We start from the raw sequence: 26214 nt of genomic DNA, 5'->3' as shown, positions 1-26214 counted from the left end.
TCCCCTTCACCTAACATTAGCACTAGAAACCACCACCACCTTCCCTCGAACGTTAATGTGCATATCGTGATGGCTATGTGTTCATGTAAGTCTGGCGCCACACCAGCTATATTTGATCAAACACACAAGAGGAAAATAGTAAAGTTCAAGGAAAAGGGTTAGAGGGAAAGTTTCCCTCTACACAGTATGTTAACCTTTATGATGCTCGGAGGTTCAAGTTACTCGGGTATTTTCACCCTCTCACCCTCAGTGTGTCTGAATGAATACGTAACTGAAACTGAAACGGAAATGTATTTGCACAAAGTAAAGGTAAACATGTCTTCATGGACGAAAATTTTGGTCTAAAAATAAGATAAGAGTTGTGCGAATAGGAAATAATAATAAATATATAAACATGATATACATACTGATATAGAATGACAAATAAATAGAGAGAGAGAGAGAGAGAGAGAGAGAGAGAGAGAGAGAGAGAGAGAGAGAGAGAGAGAGAGAGAGAGAGAGAGAGAGAGAGAGAGAGAGAGAGAGAGAGAGAGAGAGAGAGAGAGAGAGAGAGAGAGAGAGAGAGAGAGAGTTGTCTGTGAAATGGAAATCAGCGCCCACTATTCACGGATCGCCTCGTCCCAAACCACAGCTGCGGGTAAGAAATTAATATTAACGATAATAAATAGATAAAAGTAATCCATCGTAATATCTTCATGATCTTAGAATGCTTAGATAATATATATCAGTTCCTCTTGGTTAGGAAGCCGGGTCTTCTAGTGGCCTGAAACTCCTATCAAAGCTGTATCACATGTCATTATGTAAGTATACCGAGGTGACAGAGCTGACACTTTAGTAACGGTACGTGGCCGCTCTGCTATGGACTGATAATGACCCAGCAATATTCTGTAAAATGTCACAACCTGAACAGTAATTTTTTGCATTATTGGAAGTGACGTGACTTGGTCTGTATGTCCGGGAGTAAAGGAAAACCTGTGGTCTGGCGTGGAGGCAGTTGTATGCGACTGCACTGTTGCACCTCACGCCCGGTGACAGTGAGGATAGAGTGTGGTTGTGCCGTGCATGATAGAGAAGGGAGGATGTTTATAGGCTACATCCTCCAGTTGAATACATCGTTAGAAGTGACCAGAAGAGAAAAGAACACACCTTAGTTCTTACCGTGTTTACTTACTGGGACAGGATATCCTATCTAATTTTCCCTTTGTCTAGCCTTCAGTAACTCTTCCAATCCTTCCCGCACTTTCTCTCGACAACACTCGCTGCAAGATGGTGAAGCAATATTTTTACTTTATTGTTCTACGTGCACTTTTTGTCTTCATTATAGTGGTCGCATGACCGCTGCAAATGCTGCCTGAATGCACAGAAAAATCAACGTCATTCATTACACAACGGAAACTCATGGAGGGGGAGTCACGTTGTCTTAAATTATGTAATCGTCAGCCGCGCACCTTGCCACTCTTGTAGGAACCAACTACGTGCAGCTTCCTAACTTGTAACACGCTCCACCTTCGTTTAGTAATAATGATAAAATAATAACAATAATGATAATAATAATAATAATAATAATAATAATAATAATAATAATAATAATAATGATAATAAATTAATGCATAAGTAAATAAATATGTTGATAGGTAAATAAATAAATAAATAAAAGTGAGATCGATTCCCTTCCCCTTAAGACATCCATGCAGATAATGTATAGAAAATACACATGTGTTCTGGTCGGCCTCTCATAAGGTGACTGTTCCAATGAATTACAGTTGTGAGTCAGGGATCAGCGGGATGAGTGTCAATCTCGTTGATCAAGGTGGATTTGTTGTTTTACTGTCTTCCAAGGACGGTGTGGAGCTTGAGAGTCTTACAATAGTATTGCTGGGGACACGCTTGACATTTACTTGAACCACTCTTCACTACTGACAATATAAAAAAAAGATACCTATGTTGTCACTTTCATTCACTATTGCTACTACATGTCAATTTTACAACGGTTAAGACTGAACGCTAAATATCTTTCTTTTCTGTCTGTATGTCTCACATAAGGTTTAATAATGTTTGTTAAATCTTCTTAGTATCACAGCACTAAGTCATTAGAGTAACCCAAATTATCATGACCATGATCATGATGAAGATGATGATGATCATGATGATCATCATCATCAGCAGCATCAGTAACAGCAGCTACGATAGCACCATCCTCACCAACAGTAACGTCAAAATCAACAGAACAGCTGCTGCTGCTACTACTACTACTACTACTACTACTACTACTATACAAAAACAATAATAACAACAACAGCAAGAACAATCAGTACTACGCACTACTATTACTACTCCAACTACTACTAATGCTACTTCTACTTCTGCTACTACAACAACAACAACAACAACAACTACTACTACTACTACTACTACTACTACTACTACTACTACTACTCCTGCTACTACTACTACTACTACTACTACTACTATCACTACTACTACTACTACTACTACTACTACTACTACTACTACTACTACTACTACTACTACTACTACGTACTGCTGCTGCTGCTGCTGCAACTACTACTACTACACTATCATAAAACTATTACGTATGCTGCGAGACTATTCACATAAACATTCAGTGACGGATGACTCACAGGAACAAGATCAACTACGTTTGGCTCCCCGCCTTTTATCACACCTCGCCTTGGTTCAGTAGTTGATTAGCGTGCTACCTCGCTGCTTTCCTTGACTGGTCCGGTGCCTCTCTTCCCACTGTGGTGAGAGGGGAGAGGGTATTAAAAGATGGGAGCTGTACCAAGGAAGTTTATTTCTTTATCAAACCTCCTTGAGTAATAGGTACGGAGCAACTTAAAGGACCTTCCTCCAACGGCTGGGGGTTCTGATTTTTAGACCCGACGCAGACCGGCTATAAATGACTATGTGTTTTCAAAATGTAGAGCTTTATCTGCATTCTGATCACACTATCGTGTTCATGAGAGTTTTTCCTACTTAATGTAATAATATATTTTAGCATTCAGTGATTAACTGTTGAAAACAACGAGCATAAGTAAAACATGTTATAAACATTTTTTAACATCTTCACAGCTCAATTTGTCGTAATACTTTTTTTTTTTTTTTTGGCTTTTGTTTTGTCAATTTTTTACAATACATCTTGATTCTACAGTCACTGCTGAGTCTGTTGGTGTCAACCAAAACTGGCTATCCCTTGTCTGAGAGTTATGGCAAATAATTCGCGCATTTTGCGCGCTCGAGCTCGAGCTGTAGTAATGAGGCAATAGTTGCGCGAGTTGCGAGGTAGAAACCTTCACTCACATGCGGATAAGTCGAAATATGCAAAATACAGCAAAACGGTGTGCCTGATAAAGCAATGTCATAAAATAAGAAAGATGCGTCGTCAAAAGTTACCTGTAAGAGAGGTTTTCGATAATGAAATCGCAATTTTTATACGCGATGGACAACAAAAGGTACTCCTAGCCAAATCATCGTTGTAAGTACCTTCCAGGGGCCAGGCGGAGCGGTGGGTTCTAGATATGTGCAGTAACAAAATTATAACCAAATTAGAATAAAAAATAAATAACTAATGATTAATAGAAAAAGATAAATAAAATAGATAAATAAGTTAATAAATAAATATATGAAATAAAAGTAGATACATAAAATGAATGAATAAGTAAATAAATAAATGAATTAATGAAATATAGTAACAATAGAAATAACCTACATGAAAAACAAATTAAATGAATAAGTTAATAAAACAGATGAACACAGATAAATAACAATGCAGGAGCATCTGAGTCAGCAGGAGATTTTCCTGTTCATGTTATGATTTTTTCTCTTCATTAATTTTCTTTTCTAATGAGCGTGATAAAATCAAATAAACACGTAGTTTTACACTGAATTACCGAGAAATGTAGCCTTTTTTTTTTTTTGTCGCTGTTGATTTGTTTCATCAGCTGCATTTACCAAAAGTTATTCAAATTAATGATATTAGCTCAAAATCTGTGATCGTGAAACAGCTTGTGAGCAATGCGTGTTTTCTGAGCCTAATACCTAATACTTAATGAAGTCTGTCAGTGGATTAGCTGCAGGAGGAACAAACAGACGCACACCCTGTAACCACGCAACAACTCGAGGGTGTGAGGGGCCTTGTCAAGCCGGCCACAGTGGTTCTAGGACAACTGAACCAGTGACAACTGAACCAGTGACAACTGAACCAGTGACAACTGAACAAGTGGACGACTGAACCAGTGGACAATTGAACCAGTGACAACTGAACCTGTGGACGACTGAACCAGTGGACGACTGAACCAGTGGGCAATTGAACCAGTAAAAACTGCACCAGTCGACAAGTGACAATGAAACCTAACCTAACCTAACCTAACCTAACCTAACCTAACCTAACCTAACCTAACCTAACCTAACCTAACCTAACCTAGGTTAGGTTAGGTTCTCTGCTCCTCTCAACGTATTCATGTCCACCATATAAAAGGAGTGATTTTCCTCGTTCTGTGCTCCCAAACTGAAGAGACATGTTGTAGAATAGTGACAGTGAATGTTGTGAAAGCTGGGTACAGACTGACGACCATGATGCCGTAGCAAACAGATAACATTTTTTGACACTGGTTCAATTGTCACTGGTTCAGTTGTCACTGGTTCAGTTGTCACTGGTTCAATTGTCACTGGTTCAGTTGTCACTGGTTTAGTTGTCCACTGGTTCAGTTGTCACTGGTTCAGTGGTTCACTGGTTCAGTTGTCCACTGGTTCAGTTGTCCACTGGCTCAGTTGTCCACTGGTCCAATTGTCACTGGTCCAATTGTCACTGGTTCAGTTGTCACTGGTTCAGTTGTCCGGGCACCGGCCACAGTACTCAGTGGTTTACTTTGTTATCGCTTTTATCAGCGGCAAGGAGTCATAAAGGCGAGACATTTATTACTGGTGACCTCCAGTGACTTATGTGACGCCAACCTCGTGAAGGGTGATGGTGGGTGTTGATGAATGGTGATGAGCGGTGATGAGGCATGAGAGGTAATGGTTGTGTCAAGATTGATGAATGGTGATGGTGGTGATGGATAAATGGCGACAGAAATGCAGGGTGTGGTGAGTGGTGATGGTTGTGATGAGTGGTGATAGGAATGGAGGGTGTAGTGAGTGGTGATTTGTTTTATGGGCAGCGACCTTGGCAATACGTGCATGGTGATGGAGACGACGGAATGAATTAGGAGTGGTGAAGGGCTATGACTATGAGGTGGGTGATGTGTAGTAACGTGTGATCCTTGGCATCATCTGAAGAACGATAACGATGTAAGAGCTAATGATGAAGGCCATGCTTGGTGATGGGAGGAATGAGTCCTGAAAGGTAGTAATGAGGGGGTGGCGTGGCGTTATAACTGCAGGTTCTTAATTACCTTTCGACGCGCTTCGTGCAGGGCAGCAGTGGGCTTTGAATTTGATTAAATAGAAGTCTTCACACTGTGGGGTTAGTAGCTGCACAGAAATCGGGTGACAAACATATCCAGTGCACTTCTACAAGATTTATCTTTGACAATGGAGCAAGATTGTGCTGTAGTAAAATAAATAAATAGATAAATAAAAATAAATAGATAAATAAATAGATAAATATAATTACACAAACAATTAGACAGTCTGAGGTATACAAGAAGCGTATTCATGTCCATATATATATATATATATATATATATATATATATATATATATATATATATATATATATATATATATATATATATATATATATATATATATATATATATATATATATATATATATATATATATATATATATATATATATATATATATATATATATATATATATATATATATATATATATATATATATATATATATATATATATATATATATATATATATATATATATATATATATATATATATACGAGGTGTGTCATTAAAGTTCCAGGACTGGTGTCCTAAAAGATGAATTTCAAACCCAAGCCACAAACCACCATATTTCCCCTTCAAAGTAATCCTTCTGGAGTATACAACTGCGCTCCCAACCCTCTACAGTCACTAATCTTTTTCTTACGTGCTTTTAAAATCATGTCCTCTGTTGCAGGTCGTTTAACAATGAGCGCTGAACAGCGAACAAACTTGAAGTTTTTGGTGCAGTTGGGGAAAACGCCGTCAGAAGCACTGGGTATGCTGCAAAAAGTGTACGGGGATGAGACAATGTCACGCTCACGTGTTTTTGAGTGGTGCAAGAGGTTCAAAGAGGGCCGGGAGGACGTGGAAGATGACCCCAGGAGTGGAAGACCCTCAACGAGCAGGAATGAGGCCAATGTTGAGCGTGTCAAGCAGATGGTGCGTGACGATCGTCGGTTGACTGTTCGAAAGATCGCAGATGAGCTTGGCATGAACCACAACAGCGTGTGGAAGATTATCACTGAAGATCTGGGCATGCGGAAAGTCTGTGCGAAGATGGTGCCGAGACTCCTGAACGATGACCAGAAGGGACGACGCATGCAGGTGTGTCAGGACATCCTCGAGCGTCTGGAAACTGAACCAGACTTGCTCAGGAGAGTCATCACCGGCGATGAGTCCTGGGTATTTGAGTACGACCCGGAGACCAAACGCCAGAGCCTTCAATGGAAGAGTCCGGCGTCGCCACGGCCGAAGAAAGCAAGGCAGTCCAGGTCCAGCTTCAAGGTCATGTTGATCGCTTTCTTCGATGTGAGGGGCATCGTCCACTGCGAGTTCTTGCCACAGGGCCAGACAGTCAACCAACATGTGTACTCGTACAAAGAAGTACTGCGGCGTCTGCTTCGTGCAGTGCGCGAGAAGAGGCGGGAGTTGTGGCAGGGCAACTCGTGGCTGCTTCACCACGACAATGCGCCTGCTCACAATGCCCTGAGCATCAGAGAGTTCTTGGCCAAGAAGAACATCGCCGTGCTGGAGCAACCGCCCTACTCACCTGACCTCGCTCCGTGCGACTTCTTCCTCTTCCCCAAGCTCAAGGAGGTCATGAAGGGGACCCGTTTTGATGATGCGGACGACATCAAAAAGGCCGTGACGACGGAGCTGAGGAGCATCCCGCAAGAATCCTTCCAGCAGTGCATGCAAGCCTGGCAGAGAAGGATGGACAAGTGCATGCGGTGCCAGGGGGATTACTTCGAAGGAGATAACCTATAGTTTGTAGCCTGGATGTGAAATAAAACTTGTGTGGCACCAGTCCTTGAACTTTAATGACACACCTCGTATATATATATATATATATATTCCTTTAAAAGCTGTACTAGTTGATAATTGAATGATTAACTAGCAGTGAAAGGGTTAATGTGGATATGAATACGCTTTTTGTATACCTCAGACTGTTTAATTGTTTGTGTAATTATATTCCCCTTTCATGCCAGTTAAATATGAACACAGTAATCGTCTACGATCCATCTCGTAGTACTTGTTGCTGCAAACTGTGAAAAGAGTCGGGTTTCAATGTATGCGGCAGCCAGATGATTGTGCGGCAGCAATCGCAACCATTTCTGATCCGGTAGCCGCACCAAGGCGCGGGGAGCAAACGCATAAAGTGAAAGCAGTCTTAACTTTCTCCTCATCCGGTCTGAACGACTCTGCAAATTGCCAGGACAAGGCCTATACCGCTCCTCGGGTCGGGTTACCTATAATTCTGCCAGGGCCTTCACCCACGACTCTAACGGCTACTCAATGAACCGGTCTTTGTTGTAGACGGTTTGGCCTTCTTCACTGGTATTGTTAACTCTACCGGTTAGCCACTGCAGGAACCACTATAACGCTCAATACAATGCCTATCATACTGCCTAACATCCCGTAGGTTTGATTTGTCGAAGGGATAAGCAGGGCACGAAGAGGCGGAATGAGTTGATATGACCTTGAACCCCCATAACCACTGATCTCAACGCTGCACACGCTGCCTTTAACCTCCGCCAGCATAGTAAGGTAACTTTATAAAACTAACAACTCGACCAATGCTGCATCTCTGGCCAAATCCTTACATGCTATTTTTTACCTTTATTTTTTTTTATTTTATTTTTTTTACAAATACACCCATGTCTTATATCATGTATTTTTTTTTCTAGTAACTGTACAATATAAAGTAAAGCTTACACACAAATAAACATGTGTTTAAAGCGATGAAAGGATGAGATCAATAAGAAATAAAGACTGTATACCATGCTTATTCTCTTTCAGCCATATAATGAATACGCACTACATACAGCTTCGTGTCAACAGCTGCCCTTCTCATTTTTCCTCCCCTCATCCTCCCATTCCTTACAAATGCTAATTGCCGATCCCACAATACACTGCTCATTAATGAGCCTTTATCAAGTTGAAATGTTTATATATCCCTCAAATATATTTTTTTTCTGTGTTACGTAGCCCCAGTGATAATGGTACTCACTTTTATGAGAGAAAATTCTGTGTAATACCAGTATTAAATCTCTCTCTCTCTCTCTCTCTCTCTCTCTCTCTCTCTCTCTCTCTCTCTCTCTCTCTCTCTCTCTCTCTCTCTCTCTCTCTCTCTCTCTCCTACATTTTTTTTTTTACCGCTTTGACCTTTTGCAGAGATGGTAACAACCAATCTGTTCCTCTCACTGTCCATACTGTTATAATCAACTGGACTAATGTGATACATATACTAGCATGAAAGTGAGATGAAGAGGTGATAATGTTAACCCATTCCTATATACAAGCTCGAAGTCCTGCTCTGCGTAGTTATTTTTATTTATTTTTTTTTATGTAGGAAGGATACTGGCCAAGGGCAACAAAAATCTAATAAAAAAAATGCCCACTGAAATGCCACTCCCATAAAAGGGTCAAAGCAGTGGTCAAAAATTGGTGGATAAGTGTCTTGAAACCTCCCTCTTGAAGGAATTCAAGTCATAGGAAGGTGGAAATACAGAAGCAGGCAGGGAGTTCCAGAGTTTACCAGAGAAAGGGATGAATGATTGAGAATACTGGTTAACTCTTGCGTTAGAGAGGTGGACAGAATAGGGCTGAGAGAAAGAAGAAAGTCTTGTGCAGCGAGGCCGCGGAAGGAGGGGAGGCATGCAGTTAGCAAGATCAGAAGAGCAGTTAGCATGAAAATAGCGGTAGAAGACAGCTAGATATGCAACATTGCGGCGGTGAGAGAGAGGCTGAAGACAGTCAGTTAGAGGAGAGGAGTTGATCAGACAGAAAGCTTTTGATTCTATCCTGTCTAGAAGAGCAGTATGAGTGGAACCCCCCCCCCCCAGACATGTGAAGCATACTCCATACATGGACGGATAAGGCCCTTGTACAGAGTTAGCAGCTGGGGGGGTGAGAAAAACTGGCGGAGACGCCTCAGAACACCTAACTTCATAGAAGCTGTTTTAGCTAGAGATGAGATGTGAAGTTTCCAGTTCAGATTATAAGTAAACGACAGACCGAGGATGTTCAGTGTAGAAGAGGGGGACAGTTGAGTGTCATTGAAGAAGAGGGGATAGTTGTCTGGAAGGTTGTGTCGAGTTGATAGATGGAGGAATTGAGTTTTTGAGGCATTGAACAATACCAAGTTTGCTCTGCCCCAATCAGAAATTTTAGAAAGATCAGAAGTCAGGCGTTCTGTGGCTTCCCTGCGTGATATGTTTACCTCTTGAAGGGTTGGACGTCTATGAAAAGACGTGGAAAAGTGCAGGGTGGTATCATCAGCGTAGGAGTGGATAGGACAAGAAGTTTGGTTTAGAAGATCATTAATGAATAATAAGAAGAGAGTGGGTGACAGGACAGAACCCTGAGGAGCACCACTGTTAATAGATTTAGGAGAAGAACAGTGACCGTCTACCACAGCAGCAATAGAACGGTCAGAAAGGAAACTTGAGATGAAGTTACAAAGAGAAGGATAGAAGCCGTAGGAGGGTAGTTTGGAAATCAAAGCTTTGTGTCAGACTCTATCAAAAGCTTTTGATATGTCCAAGGCAACAGCAAAAGTTTCATCAAAATCTCTAAAAGAGAATGACCAAGACTCAGTAAGGAAAACCAGAAGATCACCAGTAGAGCGCCCTTGACGGAACCCATACTGGCGATCAGATAGAAGGTTGTGAAGTGATAGATGTTTAAGAATCTTCCTGTTGAGGATAGATTCAAAAACTTTAGATAAGCAGGAAATTAAAGCAATAGGACGGTAGTTTGAGGGATTAGAGTGGTCACCCTTTTTAGGAACAGGTTGAATGTAGGCAAACTTCCAGCAAGAAGGAAAGGTAGATGTTGACAGACAGAGCTGAAAGAGTTTGACTAGGCAAGGTGCAAGCACAGAGGTACAGTTTCGAAGAACAATAGGAGGAACCCCATCAGGTCCATAAGCCTTCCAAGGGTTTAGGCCAGCGAGGGCATGGAAAACATCATTGCGAAGAATTTTAATAGGTGGCATGAAGTAGTCAGAGGGTGGAGGAGAGGGAGGAACAAGCCCAGAATCGTCCAAGGTAGAGTTTTTAACAAAGGTTTGAGCAAATAGTTCAGCTTTAGAAATAGATGTGATAGCAGTGGTGCCATCTGGTTGAAGTAGAGGAGGGAAAGAAGAAGAAGCAAAGTTATTGGAGATATTTTTGGCTAGATGCCAGAAATCACGAGGGAAGTTAGATCTTGAAAGGTTTTGACATTTTCTGTTAATGAAGGAGTTTTTGGCTAGTTGGAGAACAGACTTGGCATGGTTCCGAGCAGAAATATAAAGTGCATGAGATTCTGGTGATGGAAGGCTTAAGTACCTTTTGTGGGCCACCTCTCTATCATGTATAGCACGAGAACAAGCTGTGTTAAACCAAGGTTTAGAAGGTTTAGGACGAGAAAAAGAGTGAGGAATGTACGCCTCCATGCCAGACACTATCACCTCTGTTATGCGCTCAGCACACAAAGACGGGTCTCTGACACGGAAGCAGTAGTCATTCCAAGGAAAATCAGCAAAATACCTCCTCAGGTCCCCCAAACTAGCAGAGGCAAAACGCCAGAGGCACCTTCGCTTAGGGGGATCCTGAGGAGGGATTGGAGTGATAGGACAAGATAAAGATATGAGATTGTGATCGGAGGAGCCCAACAGAGAAGAAAGGGTGACAGCATAAGCAAAATGATTAGAGGTCAGGAAAAGGTCAAGAATGTTGGGCGTATCCCCAAGACGGTCAGGAATACGAGTAGGGTGTTGCACCAATTGCTCTAGGTCATGGAGGATAGCAAAGTTGTAGGCTAGTTCACCAGGATGGTCAGTGAAGGGAAAGGAAAGCCAAAGCTGGTGGTGAACATTAAAGTCTCCAAGAATGGAGATCTCTGCAAAAGGGAAGAGGGTCAGAATGTGCTCCACTTTGGAAGTTAAGTAGTCAAAGAATTTCTTATAGTCAGAGGAGTTAGGAGAGAGGTATACAGCACAGATAAATTTAGTATGAGAATGACTCTGTAGTCGTAGCCAGATGGTGGAAAACTCGGAAGATTCAAGAGCGTGGGCACGAGAGCAGGTTAAGTCATTGCGCACATAAACGCAGCATCCAGCTTTGGATCGAAAATGAGGATAGAGAAAGTAGGAGGGAACAGAAAAGGGGCTACTGTCAGTTGCCTCAAACACCTGAGTTTCAGTGAGGAAAAGAAGCTGAGGTTTAGAAGAGGAGAGGTGGTGTTCTACAGATTGAAAATTAGATCTTAGACCGCGAATGTTGCAGAAGTTAATGAAGAAAAAGTTGAGGGGGGTGTCAAGACCCTTAGGGTCGTCGACAGAAAGGCAGTCCGACCTGGGGACAATTATGGTCCCCTCCCCAGATGGGGACTCCGAGGCTGGTTTAGGAGTCGCCATGATTTTAAAATTTTTGAGTGAAGGGTGTGTGTGTTATTAGGTGCTTGTAGTTTTGTGTGAAGGAAGAGAGTTGTCTTTAGAGGGCAGGCTGTGACTGCCCCCTTGTGTTGTGAGACACAAAGGGAAACGTTCAGTGAGGTCACAGCTGGGTTTAATGATAAGTTCACAGCACCCCCTGAACAGTGCTTTAGACCTCACTGGGAGTAATTATAGTTTCGGCAGGTGTCTACTGCCTCCTCCTCCTATTGTTGTGCAATGACCTACGCTGGCAGCCTCACCATCAGTAGAGAGTGAGAGAGAGAGAGAGAGAGAGAGAGAGAGAGAGAGAGAGAGAGAGAGAGAGAGAGAGAGAGAGAGAGAGAGAGAGAGAGAGAGAGAGAGAGAGAGAGAGAGAGAGAGAGAAAGCAGTGGCATATCTGGGATGGGGCAAGCAGGTCACGTTTCCTCAGCGCCAGTTTGGATTTGTGACTTCCTTAAGCAAGCCTCAGTCACAATATGTACGGTATTATCAAATATGCTGCTTAAATATTTACCCTCATATCATTAACACAAGTAAACGGCAGTCTTTACTGTTATGTCAAGTAATAAATTTCGATATATTCAAGATCAAATTGGCTCTTGAAGCAACGAGTTCTAGTTAGCTAATTACTGTAATGCAAGCAAATAGATAGGTTTCCCTTATATTCAAAATGTGTTTTCTGTTATTTTCTGTTCTGTTTATTATCAAGGAAAGGAAAAATGATTTTAGAGTGCTATTTCGTGATTTCAGTGCAGTAACCGTGTAACCTGCAAGATCATGGAAACTTGTTTTTCACGAAGAAGGAAAGATAGAATGTGATCATGCTTTACCTCGCATAGAAAATACTGGAAACTGAAAAAGAAAGGGAAAAAAAGAAATCTGACTGACCACATCATTGACCAATTATCTGCCTCACCGAAAGCAAGGAAAGTTTCCTTTTTTTTTCTTTTTATTTATTTATTTTTATTTTATTTTATTTTATTTATTTATTTATTTTACTTATTTATCTATTTATTTATTTTTTTTATGTAGGAGGGACACCGGCCAAGGGCAAAAAAAAAAAAAAAAAAAATCTAATAAAAAAAAAAGCCCACTGAGATCCCGGTCCCCGAATAGGGTGTGTTTGTGTGTGTGTATATGTGTGTGTGTGTGTGTGTGTGTGTGTGTGTGTGTGTGTGTGTGTGTGTGTGTGTGTGTGTGTGTGTGTGTGTGTGTGTGTGTTTACCTAGTTGTATTTACCTGAGACATAAAGGAACAGAGCTATGCTCGTGGTGTCCCGTCTCCATATCTATTTTTGTCTAACTTTGTCTTAAATTCATTTACCGTATTTACATCAATGACTTCTTTGTCCAAATCATTCTAGACGTCCACAGTTATATATATATATATATATATATATATATATATATATATATATATATATATATATATATATATATATATATATATATATATATATATATATATATATATATATATATATATATATATATATATATATATATATATATATATATGTGTGTGTGTGTGTGTGTGTGTGTGTGTGTGTGTGTGTGTGTGTGTGTGTGTGTGTGTGTGTGTGTGTGTGTTAGTTCAACTTATACAATGAAAAAAATAGTTATTATTTTCTTTCTTTGCAGGTTCAAGAACCCTATTTTTAAGACTATGATATGAGAGAAAGATATTTATGTTGTCACATACAAATGTGCTGTTAAATGGAAAGAAAATGCAAATAGAACTCTTATATTCATTTCGCTATGTTACTCAAATATTTTCGTATAATTCTCTTCGTCTCTCCCAACCCTTCAGTAAATCAGGGGCAATGCTTTCAGATTTGGGAAGTTTTCGCTATTTTTAGAAATTCATGATATTAATGTAGAAATGGAAAATTCAGTCTGATTCTATTTATTTATTTATCTATCTATTTATTTATTTATTTATTTTTTTTTATCTGCGACGAAGGTTCTACTCCAAAACTGAGAATTTTTATTGTAAAGCAACATTTCACTTTCCCTTTTGTAATAAAGCTTCTAAAAAATTATTGTGAAATAGTTACCAAATTACTTTAACCTTTAATGTACAGAAATGAAAATGCATTTGCTATTATAGTCAGTCTCTCTCTCTCTCTCTCTCTCTCTCTCTCTCTCTCTCTCTCTCTCTCTCTCTCTCTCTCTCTCTCTTAGTTACTATTATTATCCTTGAGATTTGCGTACTGAACGTAAGTGCGCGTACATATGTATTTATAATGGAAACGAAACGTATGTAACTTTTAGCATGATAAATTCATTTCCCTTTCTTTTCTTCCTTCCCATCTCTTTTTTTTTTTTTTCCCATACTGACTATTTGCTGTAGGAACATCTCTCCTATTTCCATATAGCCCCAGCACAGTGGTTACAGATTCTTTCATCTCCCTCCTTTCTTGTACCACGTATTCTTCCAGGCCAATTATGTTTGCCGCTTGTGTTATTATAGCTGCCTTCTCTGGTCCTTATATCTGTCACACTCTACTAATTCGTCTTCTATTGTCTATTTTAGCACCATTTTCTGAAATATTTCTGCACCGCTCTTTTAATACATTCAAAAGGCACTAGTTGAAGTTATACAGGTCTTTATTTATTTATTTATTTTTTGTTGTTGTTGGTTCTACTGACAGATTAACTGACTTCCACATTATTAACAGGAGAAACACTCTTGAGTACCAGACTTATAATCACTGTGGGTTTTGAAAATAGTCGTGGTGAGAGCAAAGCGTTTCTGAAAACAGGCGTTAGTCCCACACAGCTCTTTCTTTTTGTGACCTGTTTCGCTTTATAACGCTTCTTAGGTCGTCCAGTGCTTACTTCTGTTGTTTCGTGCTCTGATTATTTTTTTTCACGATTACAATGGTTCCTCAGTCTTTTTCTTTTTTTTCCCAACTCTATTTAAAAATACTTCTCGTGTTGCGTGGCCGTTGTGAAGAGTGAACCAGCAGTGTTGTTATGGTGCAAGGGGATCGTATGTCGCTGAAATTTCGTCTTACTTTTGTTGTCATATGGTAAGTAACAGAGGTTAATATTCATGTATTTTCAGAGTATAGAAGGCAGAATGAGTGGCTGGAGAGGTTATGGATGCTGTAATCCCCACCTGGTAGACTGTTAGGCATACAGTGCATTAATGAATTTGTAAATGTGGTTATTTTCGGTACTTCCAAGAATGTAAGAGAAACTACATGAAGTCGGGTCTTTTTTTATCATCACTCTCCATGAATGTATTTAATCTTGTGGAGAACCCTATTGACTCTTTTCTAACTATCTAATTATATTACAGAATCACGTTGGTTAGTGAAGGACAAAGCTTTTGTAATAAGTAAAAACCACACGCTTCATTTTTCTGAAAAAAAAAAAAAAACATTTTCTTCAGAATTTTCGCGTACAATCCCCGAACTGATTATAAAAGATATGATAGTTCGGTACATGTTTTAGTGCTTCCATTGAGTAATGAAGTCCGTGGTCGAATATACACTTTACAGTTATTTAATGCGTTGAGTGATAATCCTATATAAAAAAAAAAATTCGGCTGTGATGTTTGCTTACATTTAGTTATGACATGGGTAAATCTTACCAATGGCGACTCCTTATGTATTTTCTTGCTGCCTCTCTCCAGGACAAGCAAGCTTGGGTAGCTGGAAGGAAGGTGGGCATAGACTTGGGATTTTTTGTATCATGTTACTGTAACATAACCATGCGTGACCCCAAAAACAAACCCACCCTGCATGTGTTGTACAGTGAGCATTTATCACTATTTAGCTGCTTGATGAGGAGCCACTATTGGTAAGATTATCCATGACATGTCCTGCACTGTAACACAAGTAAGACTAGATCATGGCAGTCAGGGCCAACCTGTGGCATAAAAAACACTAAATGGCTCTAAATGGTTTGTCAGGGACACTAATCTCTTGGAGACCCCAAGTTTCCTGAACTATTATAGTGGAGTACTTGTCTTATGACCATAATCCATTCCGAAATCTCCGTCAGAAGCAAAAAGTGGTTGCATGGCAAGACTTTATTCTTGAAAAAGCAGATAATGAAAAAAAAAGGAAAAATATATAGAAATGATCACCTACAACTGCAGCAAAATATGCATAAGCAATGCCTTTTACCCTGCAATGTATAGCATGGTGTTTAGCATTAGCAAATGTACCAGTTGTTGCAAAATAATTATAAATTTTGTACTCACTCCCCAAAGTGACAAGTTACAGCTGGTTTGTAGAGTCTATGGTGGTTGAGTGAGGGATGATGTGGTTGGATGCCAAGTAAGCTGTCATATAGTGTGCTGGTTGTAAGACAAATGTGTTGCATGCTAAGTACTCTGTACAAGTTGATTTCTTTCTTGCTTGTAGTAGTACTGGTCTGTAGTGCTGCCATGATGATTATGAATGTCAGTGTGTGCTGCAGAGGGTGCCAGGATAAGACAGTGATATTAGGCTGCTGTTTTTTTATATAAAAACTGGCAATGTAGAAAATGCCACCCTGCCAGCATCCACTCTGAGGCAGAGGTGGACACTGACTGCCTGAGGAGTACAGGGCAGGACAAGGCAACAAACAAGGTGGGTGACACCACTGTTTCCCGTCTAAAGTGTGTGAAGGTGGCAGACAGAGCAGGTTAGTGTCTGAACCAGGACAACCCAACTGCATCTTGCATCACATAATGATCAGGCATGGACTCTGAAATTACATAAATTCTCAATAGTACTGATAATAATGGTCTGCAACCTGCTTCATAAAATTTAGCTGTAGGTTATTCTTTGATAGCATATTATTATTATCATTATATGACTCTAGGCAACATTAAGTCATAATTTCTTTAATAAAACCACAAGCAAACCATTTTTGGTTTCTGAAAATCTAGTATGTTCATGACTTGTGATTGGTGCAATACTTGGCAGGCTGAACAGGGTTACTATTACCCTGCTGACTTGCCAACTGCTGTTTGTTTTGTGTATTCTGCTGAGTTTTTTTCTCTTGAGAACAGTGTATCCACCTTGGTTCCTGTTTATCATTTGATTTGCTTAGGATAAGGAAAGGCTAAAAGGATCCATGGGAGCAACATGAGGATATCTGATGCTTGTTAATGTGATCATGATTCTTAACACAACAGAATACATGAAGAAGTTGTACTTTTAACCATGGATTCCATAACTGGTTGAAAGTACTAAATTACCAGTAATTTTGGGAAGTCATGGCTGTATATCGAGTATATGAATGAGTTTACTGCCCTTTTCATGAGATATAGGGAGAATAATTGAGATATAAGGAGTCAATGGTTTATGACAGTCTCAGTTTCCACCATTTCATGGTTATGATGATGGCAGTGCTTCTCCTTTTACATTCTCCTTTGCTGATTTTTTGTTACTGATTTATTTAATTATCTTTTTTATTTACTGCATGTCCTCGTTTGTTTGTTTTTTTTTTTCACAGGTACAGTAGCCATGTTTTTATGTCCTAAATTATGACTTTACAGTAATATAGCATTAGCATAGGTGAGTAACTTACTGTATATACTTACTTAGGCTGATTCCAACCTATGCTGAAAATTGCTTTATGATGTGGGGTAGGAACGGAACTCCATCGTAACTCAAGAACCCCTTACATTAATCAAATTTATGTTGTTATTTCATTATTATGTTGTAGTTGGTAAGCTTACTGGATATGTGGTTTATTGTTGGTAAGGTGCCAGAAGACAGGATAGATGTATGTGTAGTTCACTTATATAGGTAAAGGAAAAGGGGATAGAAAGGAATACTCAAACTATAGTGGTATAAGTTTGATGAGTGTGGTATGAAAGGTGTTTGGTAGGATGTTAATAAGGAGGATAAGAGAAGGAACACAAATTACCATCCAAGAGGAGCAGGGAGGTTTTAGAAAGGGAAAAAGTTGTATAGACCATATTTTTTGCAGTAAGGTAGTTGTATATAAATGAATAAAAAACAAGCTCTAGTATTTATATAGTATATATTCCAAGCTTAAAATGATCTCATATATCTTATGTACAAAGGCCTATGGTGGTTGGGGGGTTGTGTCAGCCAACAAGTCTTCCAGTTGATGCTGCCTTTAACTAGGATGACTCGGGTCTCATGTGAGTGAAGAGGAGCCCCGGGCTACCCATCATACATGAGATGCATACGAGTTATGCATCGTAGTTATGGTGTTTGCACTTTCTCTTTGCTTTAACCATTAACTTTTGGTGTTTTAATCATTGAATGAGAAATACATTTTATATACATAAGTGATTTTACCTAATTTTAATCACTAAAAATAAAGGTGCCTCTGCCTACTGTTTTGTGTTGTCTTCTCTGGTCTTCTCTGGCCGGCACCTTGTTATCCTGTGATTAGCTTTCATTGGCCTGGGAAAGAATCTCTTTAAGTGTTGTCATTGGGTGAGGAGAAATGATAACAAATACACTTGACAGCAAGATGGAAGAGAACAGAACACACCAGTGTCATCTGTCATCTGTCTGGTGGAATTTCCAACTAAAAGATGGTGGGCTTATGAAGCATAACCATCAAATATGATTTTTGAATGTCCACCATTTTGCCTAAACAGTACAATTTTCATATCAGCATTAGTGAATCCCAATCATGGTCTATACTTTTGCTTCCAAAGTCTTCTGTCTTCTTTGGTTTCTTTATTGTTACTTTTTCTTTAATATTTGACAGACAAGCTGCACATGCAGCTTGATGAGGAGCCATCAGGTGATACAGCAGACGAGGCCAAAGAAATTTGTGAGCCATCAGTGATCACATGTCTCAGTTGGTAAGGTTGGTGCCTGATGTGTGCTAGCTCAAGAGCTTGAATCTAAAAGGCTTATTCTTTTTTCTTTTAATCATAGCCTGGGCATTTTTCAAATTTGTGACCAGAATAGATATATTCAAGAACACTTTCCATTATTCAGTCATTTAATCTCATTGGTGTAATGCATTGAACATTGCCTAAATTTATTATTGCCATATTCAGTTCCAGATCTACTATTTGGATTTTTCTGTGCAATTGCAAAAATAATTGTTTGTAATTCATTTTCAGATTCACTCATCAGAACAATACCAATTGCAAATCTGAGATTACTTAGATATTCTTCATTTATTTTAATCTCTGCCTCTTCTTTTTCCAAGTACTTAAAACTTTTTGTCTTATCACAGTGAATAGCTTAAGAGAGATAGTGTTGCCTTGACTGACACCCTTATTATTGTTTGCTTGCTGACTTTGTGTAGCTTTATAATAATAGGGACTTCCATATGAATGATTTCTTAAACTTTCATATATGCTTTCTCTACCCATGTTTCCTGAGTGATTTCATAACCAAATCAGAGATTTTTCATGATCTGTGGAACCCATACATAGTGGTTTAGTGTGATTTCATATTTATCCACTAATTGATTAATGACATGCTTGTGGTCCGTTGTTGAATAACCATCGTGGAATTCTGTTTGCTTCTTCAGTTGATTTAGGTCAAGCATTGCACTAATTCTACTTGTGTGCACATTTATTCACAAAGAGCATATGTACAACTGACTATAAAGTTTCTGTGCATGATCATCATGGCAGCCTTGACACTCCTGCTTGAAACTAGCCAGTACATCATTTTCTCACAGGCATCCACCGAGGTGCTATCCCTGCTGGGCATAAGCCTGCCTGAATGTATAGGGTTATGACTGTGTTTTGTGGCTTTACTTCTTTAGTACAGCTTCTGCTGGTGAACACCTCACAAATGAGATAGGCCAAATAATTGTTCTGAATGAGGTAGGCCAAGAAATCCAGGAAATAAGTGAGTTGATTGATCTAGCAAAGTTGACAAGTGTAGTGATGGTGTGCGTGTCATCAGAGTGAAAATGTTGGTTTGCCACCCTTGGCTAGGAATAGTGTTGGTCATCCTTAGATGACTTCTGTGAGACATGTGGTGGTGAAGCATTCTGTGGAGTCTGTACTGTATGTAACAGTAAGACAAATGAAAGAAGTAAATGGTAAGTGGTTTGGTGAGGTATGTGAGAAAATGCGTATCAAACTAATGTTTTTCTTCTTAATGGACTGGTCATTTTTAATAGACTCAGCCAACTCACTTATTTCTTTTGATTCTGTGGTTTTACTCCAGAACAATTACCTGGGTTCTCTTGTCTACGTGGTTTTGATTCAGAGGCCATACTAAATTTATAAAACCATAAAATCCAGCAGTTAATAGCTTGGGGGGTGAGAGAAACAGGCAGAGATCATTTAAAACATTAAATTTCATAGAAGCTATTTTAGTTAGATATGAGATGTGAAGGTTCCAGTTTAGATTATTGATAAAGGACAGAGGATACTCAGTGTAGAAGAGGAGAACAGTTGAGTGTCATTGAAGAAGAGTTGAATCCCAGTTAAAAATTGCTCAAATAAACCTCACATTAATATATATATATATATATATATATATATATATATATATGCAGTAGACCCTCAGTATATCAATCTAATTGGAAGGAAACCACTGACGAGAAAGGTGAAAAAAAAAAAAAAACAGAGTCAGTTTCCCCATTCTTACACTGAACTTTGTTTGGTATTTGATGGTGAAGTTCAGTGTACAAAATTGAACCTCAGATATAAATTTGGGTAACTTGTGCATTGAATGTAAATTATATAACATACTTTATTTTCGTATAAATAACTGTGCTCGAGTAAACAAGAATACATTACAAGCAAACAAACAAGTAAACAAAATTACATACATTCTACTCATACATACATACATACATACATACATAGAGTGGAACAACCTTCCACTTAAACTGCTGCTAGGAGACTGAGGCAGAGGCAGTGTGATTGATTATGTGCTCACCACCACCACCACCACCACCACCACCCACACTTTCCTTCCCTCCCTCCAATGCTCACTCCCCCACCACTGCTGCTGCTGACTGAACATTCCATCTCATTTACCAACCTTTGTTTGTTTGTCAGTAGGCCACATTATGTTTGATAAATGCAAAATTTGCTATAATAGGGTTTGATATAATTAGGGTTTACAGTATTTATATATTGTAAAGGAAAACATAGATGCACAGTAAATGCAGCATTCCTTTATTTTAGCTATGTTTTGGGATAACACAATCTCATCTTCAGTTCAGATCTGTCAAACTAAAAAGGTTTAAAAACTTTAAAAAGATCAAACACCCATTTTGAGTAGAGGAAGTGACTGACTGCCTGGTCTTGCAGTGGGGACCATCTAAACTCTTAGGACATAAACATATGAACACACACCCAATCTTGCCATGGAGAGCTGTTGGTGGTTAGAAGTTAAAGCACAAACTATCCTAGTAGTTATAGATAATGAACATGAATAATTAAAGAAAAAAAAAAATTGAATCCATGCCTAACCACAACAGAATATGAAGAAAAAAATTACTTTACTTTTTTAAGACAATGTGAAATTTTACAGAGGATTTATTGGAGTTAATGTGAGGTTTATTTGAGCAATTTTTAACTGGGATTCAACTATCCTGAATTCTGTTTTGTTACTGGGTTTAAATAATAAGTTGAAATTTTCTTCCTTTATGTGATGAACTAATGATACTGCATATTCCCTAATATTAGAAAAATTTGGAAGGGTTATGGATCTATTTGTTCTCAAAGATGGATCTTTATGTTTGAGCATCCTCAATCTAGGGTTCCAAGACATAGAACCAATATACCTAATTGAACAGTCAGGACATATGAAAGAATATGTGACATTTGAACACAAAGTATTATTATATATCTAAAAAAATTAACCAAGAGCATTACAATTTGTAAAATTAAATCTAAAGGACATGTCAGAAAAAAATTTTACTTTAATAATTTCTCTAAGTAATTCCTAATGTGTTAACTATAATGGGCATGGAATGGTAATTTTATGTATTGAAGTTGTTTGTCACTTGTGGTTGGAGTATGATTATAAGAGAAAACAGTATATAAAAACATTTTTATAAATTTTTCTAGAATATAGCTCAAGTAACCATTAGTGGAAAAATAATGCCTAAGCCTGTTAATTTCTTTATCATATGAAACCCATGAGGAAAATAAGTGATAAACCCTGTGGATGTGTGTTTTAATGGAGTTGATTTTAAAAAGAACTAGGGACAAAGGATGAATAGTTGAGTCCTAAGCCAGTGAAGATAATTTTCTTCTGTCAATATCATTGTTGAAATGATAGTTGTTCTTGGTTATTAATGTCAAGGAAAGGTAGGGAATTATTTTCTTCTATAGTAATGGCAATGTTCTTATGTTTGCTATTCAGATATTCAAGGAATTGATTTACATGTGATTTTCCTTTAAACACAACATAATGATCATATAGATACCCTTTATACAAAGTAGTTTTGAATTCAGTTGGTCATTCATTAAACTACTTTCCTTCACAATGGTAAACAAAAGCAATTGCTAGAGTTGGACCTAAAGAAGAACTCTTAGCTAGTCCATCTATCTTTTTATATAAAATATTGTTGAAAATGAGAAAGGATTCTTTAACAGCTACTTCTAATAATGACATGAATTATGGCATTGTAAGGCTATGTGGAATTAGGACTAATTTCTTGCATTGTTCAGTACATATATTAATAGTTTCTGTTAATGGAAAATTTTACATAGAAGCTAGCCTTATGACACTGGCAATCTAAACTGACATTTTATTATTTCATTGACAAAGGAAATAATTTTTTTTCTTTTTATAGCATAATCACTGTGTTAAGGGAGATTGAACTAGGACAAAAAAATTTTGCTAAATTATAATTGGGAGTACCCAAGGTTGTTAACTTTGAAGAAGTTATCAAAAGATAAAAACAGTTATAGCCTCATACATATACAGTAGAACCTCAGTTACCGAACGTCTCCCTTTTCGAATAACTTGGTTCTCGAACAAAAAATTAACTCAATTGCTGTGGTAGATGTATCGTAATTCAGTTTTCGAACAAAGTTACTTGATTTCAAATACTACAAGACGTAGCAAAAGCTGCCATTTATTACTAATTTATAGTTTCTATAAAAATTTCTTTGGTTTTTATATGTTTGGAGGAGAGACACAGGGTAAGACAGTAATTCAGTCTTTGAAATAAGTTAAATGTGATCCCATTGAAGTTGAAGAACCTTGATGTAAACAAACAAGATTTGGTGCTCAGGAGTAATTCCGAGCCTTCTGTGGCTCTCTCTATGAACCATAATGCCATCACTACTGCACAACTGCATTTTCTTAGTAGCTTTTCCCAGCAGCAAGATGTCTAAGTGTTATGATCACCTTATTTTTGTCAGTAGGTGGGTTGCTCTTCTCTGTGTCACTCTGTTAGGCTTCCCTCACTTGATTGGTGACAAAGAGAATGTCTGCATGGTCTAAACAATATCTTTTGATAAGTTCTGTGTTACTAAGTTCATTCGGTACATCCTTTCTGGTTAAAAAAAAATCTAAGCTGGAGATGGTGTGAAGCGGTCATCTTAGCAGTTGAAGTGTCAATGATTACCCACTAAGACATGGTGGACTGATGTCTGAGAATGGATTAATTTATTTTACATTGATTCCTATGGGGAAAATAGTTTCAGTTTTCAAACATTTCACATTTTGAGCGGTATTCAGGAACAAATTAAGTTTGAAAACTGAGGTGCCACTGTATATATATATATATATATATATATATATACGAGTATATATATATATATATATATATATATATATATTTATTTATTTATTTATTTATTTATTTATGTGTGTGTGTGTGTGTGTGTGTGTGTGTGTGTGTGTGTGTGTGTGTGTGTGTGTAGTGAATTAACATTTTCTTGTTATTTTCAAGGTGAAGACAGATGTGAAGGCCAGCAAAGCCTTATCTTGGCTGCTCCGCCATGGTGCTGAGAAAGAAGGTTTAGTTATTAAGCCAGGAGGTTGGATCAGACTGGATGATATACAGAAAAGACCAAATTTTAAAAAGGTAATGATCTATTCAGTATAAGTATGTTGATATATTATTAATATTATTTAGAGTGTTCCTTGTCATAATCATATAACCTGAAGAGGCATTGCTATAAATAATGTGGTCATATGATCACAATAATTAATAATTAATGTAATCAAAACTGGATGTTATTTTTTGGGGCATGACTCACCATGTTGTTGCCTATCAGGAGGGGCAGGAAATCCTGTGTTATGAGTGGTTATTTATAGTTTCTTAGAGAGTTATCTAAATAGTGTAATTTTGTCAGCACCATATCATTCAATTGATTTCTGTGGTCATTGACTTCTGGACTTGGATGTTGGGCTCACACACACACACACACACACACACACACACACACACACACACACACACACACACACACACACACACACACACACACACACACACACATGAACCCAAACTTTTCAGTAGATACATAAATGGTAAAATTAAACATAAGGTTAGTATTAATAAGTTAAAAAGTAGAAAAATTATATACAAAACAGTTTATTTTCTTGCAAAAATTGCAGTTTCTGACAAATTAATTTATGATCTCCCAATTAGAAACTCCTCCCAAAAGGTGTTTCTGAGTTTTCCATTACAGCCCTTTGTCATCTTCAAGTTAATGTACCATTAAAATGTTGGGTATTGAGTGCTATTTCTCTGTGTTTTTTAGCATATATATAATGATTATTGATTCTACAATTTTTGACATTTTTTATATGTTCTATATTCAACACTTATTTCAGTTTACTGTTGACAAAGTGAAGGAGTTGGTAAACAACTGTCCTAAGCAGCGTTTTGCTCTCAAAGAAGAAGAAGGTCTTTTGTATATCAAGGCCAATCAAGGACATTCATTAAAGGTGTGTCCAGATATTCATTGTGTACATTCATCCTGTAATGTTTAACTGAAATAAATTCTATACATTTTGTCATTTATACTGCAAGATATTCATGCTTATTCTCAGTGTAAATGAAATGTAGGATAATCTACTTACTTATATACCATGCTGATATCCCTGCAAAGAGATGTTTAGGAGAATTAAAATCTGTATTTTTTTTTTTATGTGGTATTAATCTTTATACCCCATGATAAAATGAGTGGGTGGTTTAAAGATATGTACATAAAAAAACGGATAGCAAATGTTAGGAAGAGTTTCCATGAGTACTTTAGTGTTCAGTTCAATTATTTTAAGAAACACTGGGACAATTATATATCAATAGAAAGCTTAGAAGTTGCTCTTTGCTGTGGCATAATCATAAGTGAACAAATGTAACTTATATATGCATAAAAAATAAAGCAAAGGTGAAAAATTTGAGGGTGATATACATTTACAAGGGTATTCTTTAATGTCCTTAAATTTTTGCCAAAAAAATTTTTCAACAAAGCTTATGAATTAGGTACCATTTGGTGTGAGAATGTATGCAGATTATTCCCTGGGCTTCTTGTAATAGCTTGGGAAACATTCTGGGCAAAATCCCTTAGGGCACATATAGCATGTTTTCACACATTTAGCATGAGGAGCAGCACAGTCCTTCTTGCCTACAGGCAATCTTTTCGTGTCATGATCAACATCTGGTGGTGATATTCCATGACATACTTGTTAGGCATATACTGCCTCAAATAAGGGGTTTTACACTGGAACCCTATGATGCTCTCATCAATAGAAGTTTTTCATTTTGGGATATAATTACTCTTGAATACTTTCTGAAAGTGGTCTATAAGAGGCTGGATTTTGTATAACTGATAAGCAGGATCTTCTTTTGGAGTCTTTTTTTTGTTATCATTGAAGTGAATAAACTTTAGCAACAGCTCAAACCTTTCCCTACTGAGGTGAGCATTGAACCAGGGAGTTGACTGACTGGGATTAGAACAGTCCTAGTATGACTTCAGAGTTGGTTTCCTAATTAGCCCCATATTCATTATCATTGCTAGAAATGCCACAGACTCTTCTGGCTCTGTTTTACCTTGTTTGATCCATAAATGTACCAGAGACCTCGGCTTTTTATGTGGGTACTCTGCATTTTCATGAATCCATTGTTATGCATATCTATTTGTTTCCATAACTAACTTGTCTATTATATCACTGATAAAATACATTCTAAAATACTCATTGGGCATGGCATCAATGTTGGCTGGATGTTTGAATCCACTAGCTCTTGTAAAAGGAACAGGAGGAGGCCCAACATCACCTTGCAGTGATGCCCACCCTCTTGTCTGTGCAGACGATTCACCAGCTGACTGACTAGTTGCATTGTCACTACTGTTACTTTCACTGCTTGCTGTGAGAGTAGCAGAATCATCATCACTTATGACTTCATTGACAGCTAAGTCATCTGGGATTACTTCTTTCTCACTGGTGTCAGTATAGTCATCACCTTCAGTTTCTTTGAGGTCAGAAACAACCAGCGTCACCA

The 26214-nt window shown here is 38.1% G+C and overlaps 1 protein-coding gene across 1 annotated transcript; it reads left to right on the top strand.

The window, feature by feature from the left end:
- Positions 1-19745: 19745 nt before the first annotated feature.
- Positions 19746-24704, top strand: LOC135101050 (uncharacterized). The gene is made up of 3 exons (XM_064004623.1): positions 19746-19847; positions 23656-23790; positions 24546-24704. Exons 1-3 carry the CDS (start codon positions 19746-19748, stop codon positions 24702-24704), a joined length of 396 nt encoding a protein of 131 aa, XP_063860693.1.
- Positions 24705-26214: the final 1510 nt, after the last annotated feature.

Source organism: Scylla paramamosain, chromosome 6 (assembly GCF_035594125.1).
Source record: "Scylla paramamosain isolate STU-SP2022 chromosome 6, ASM3559412v1, whole genome shotgun sequence".
NCBI classification, from domain to species: Eukaryota; Metazoa; Arthropoda; class Malacostraca; order Decapoda; family Portunidae; genus Scylla; species Scylla paramamosain.
Note: the sequence above shows the minus strand (reverse complement) of the source record. Positions and strands in the feature narration are given on the sequence as shown.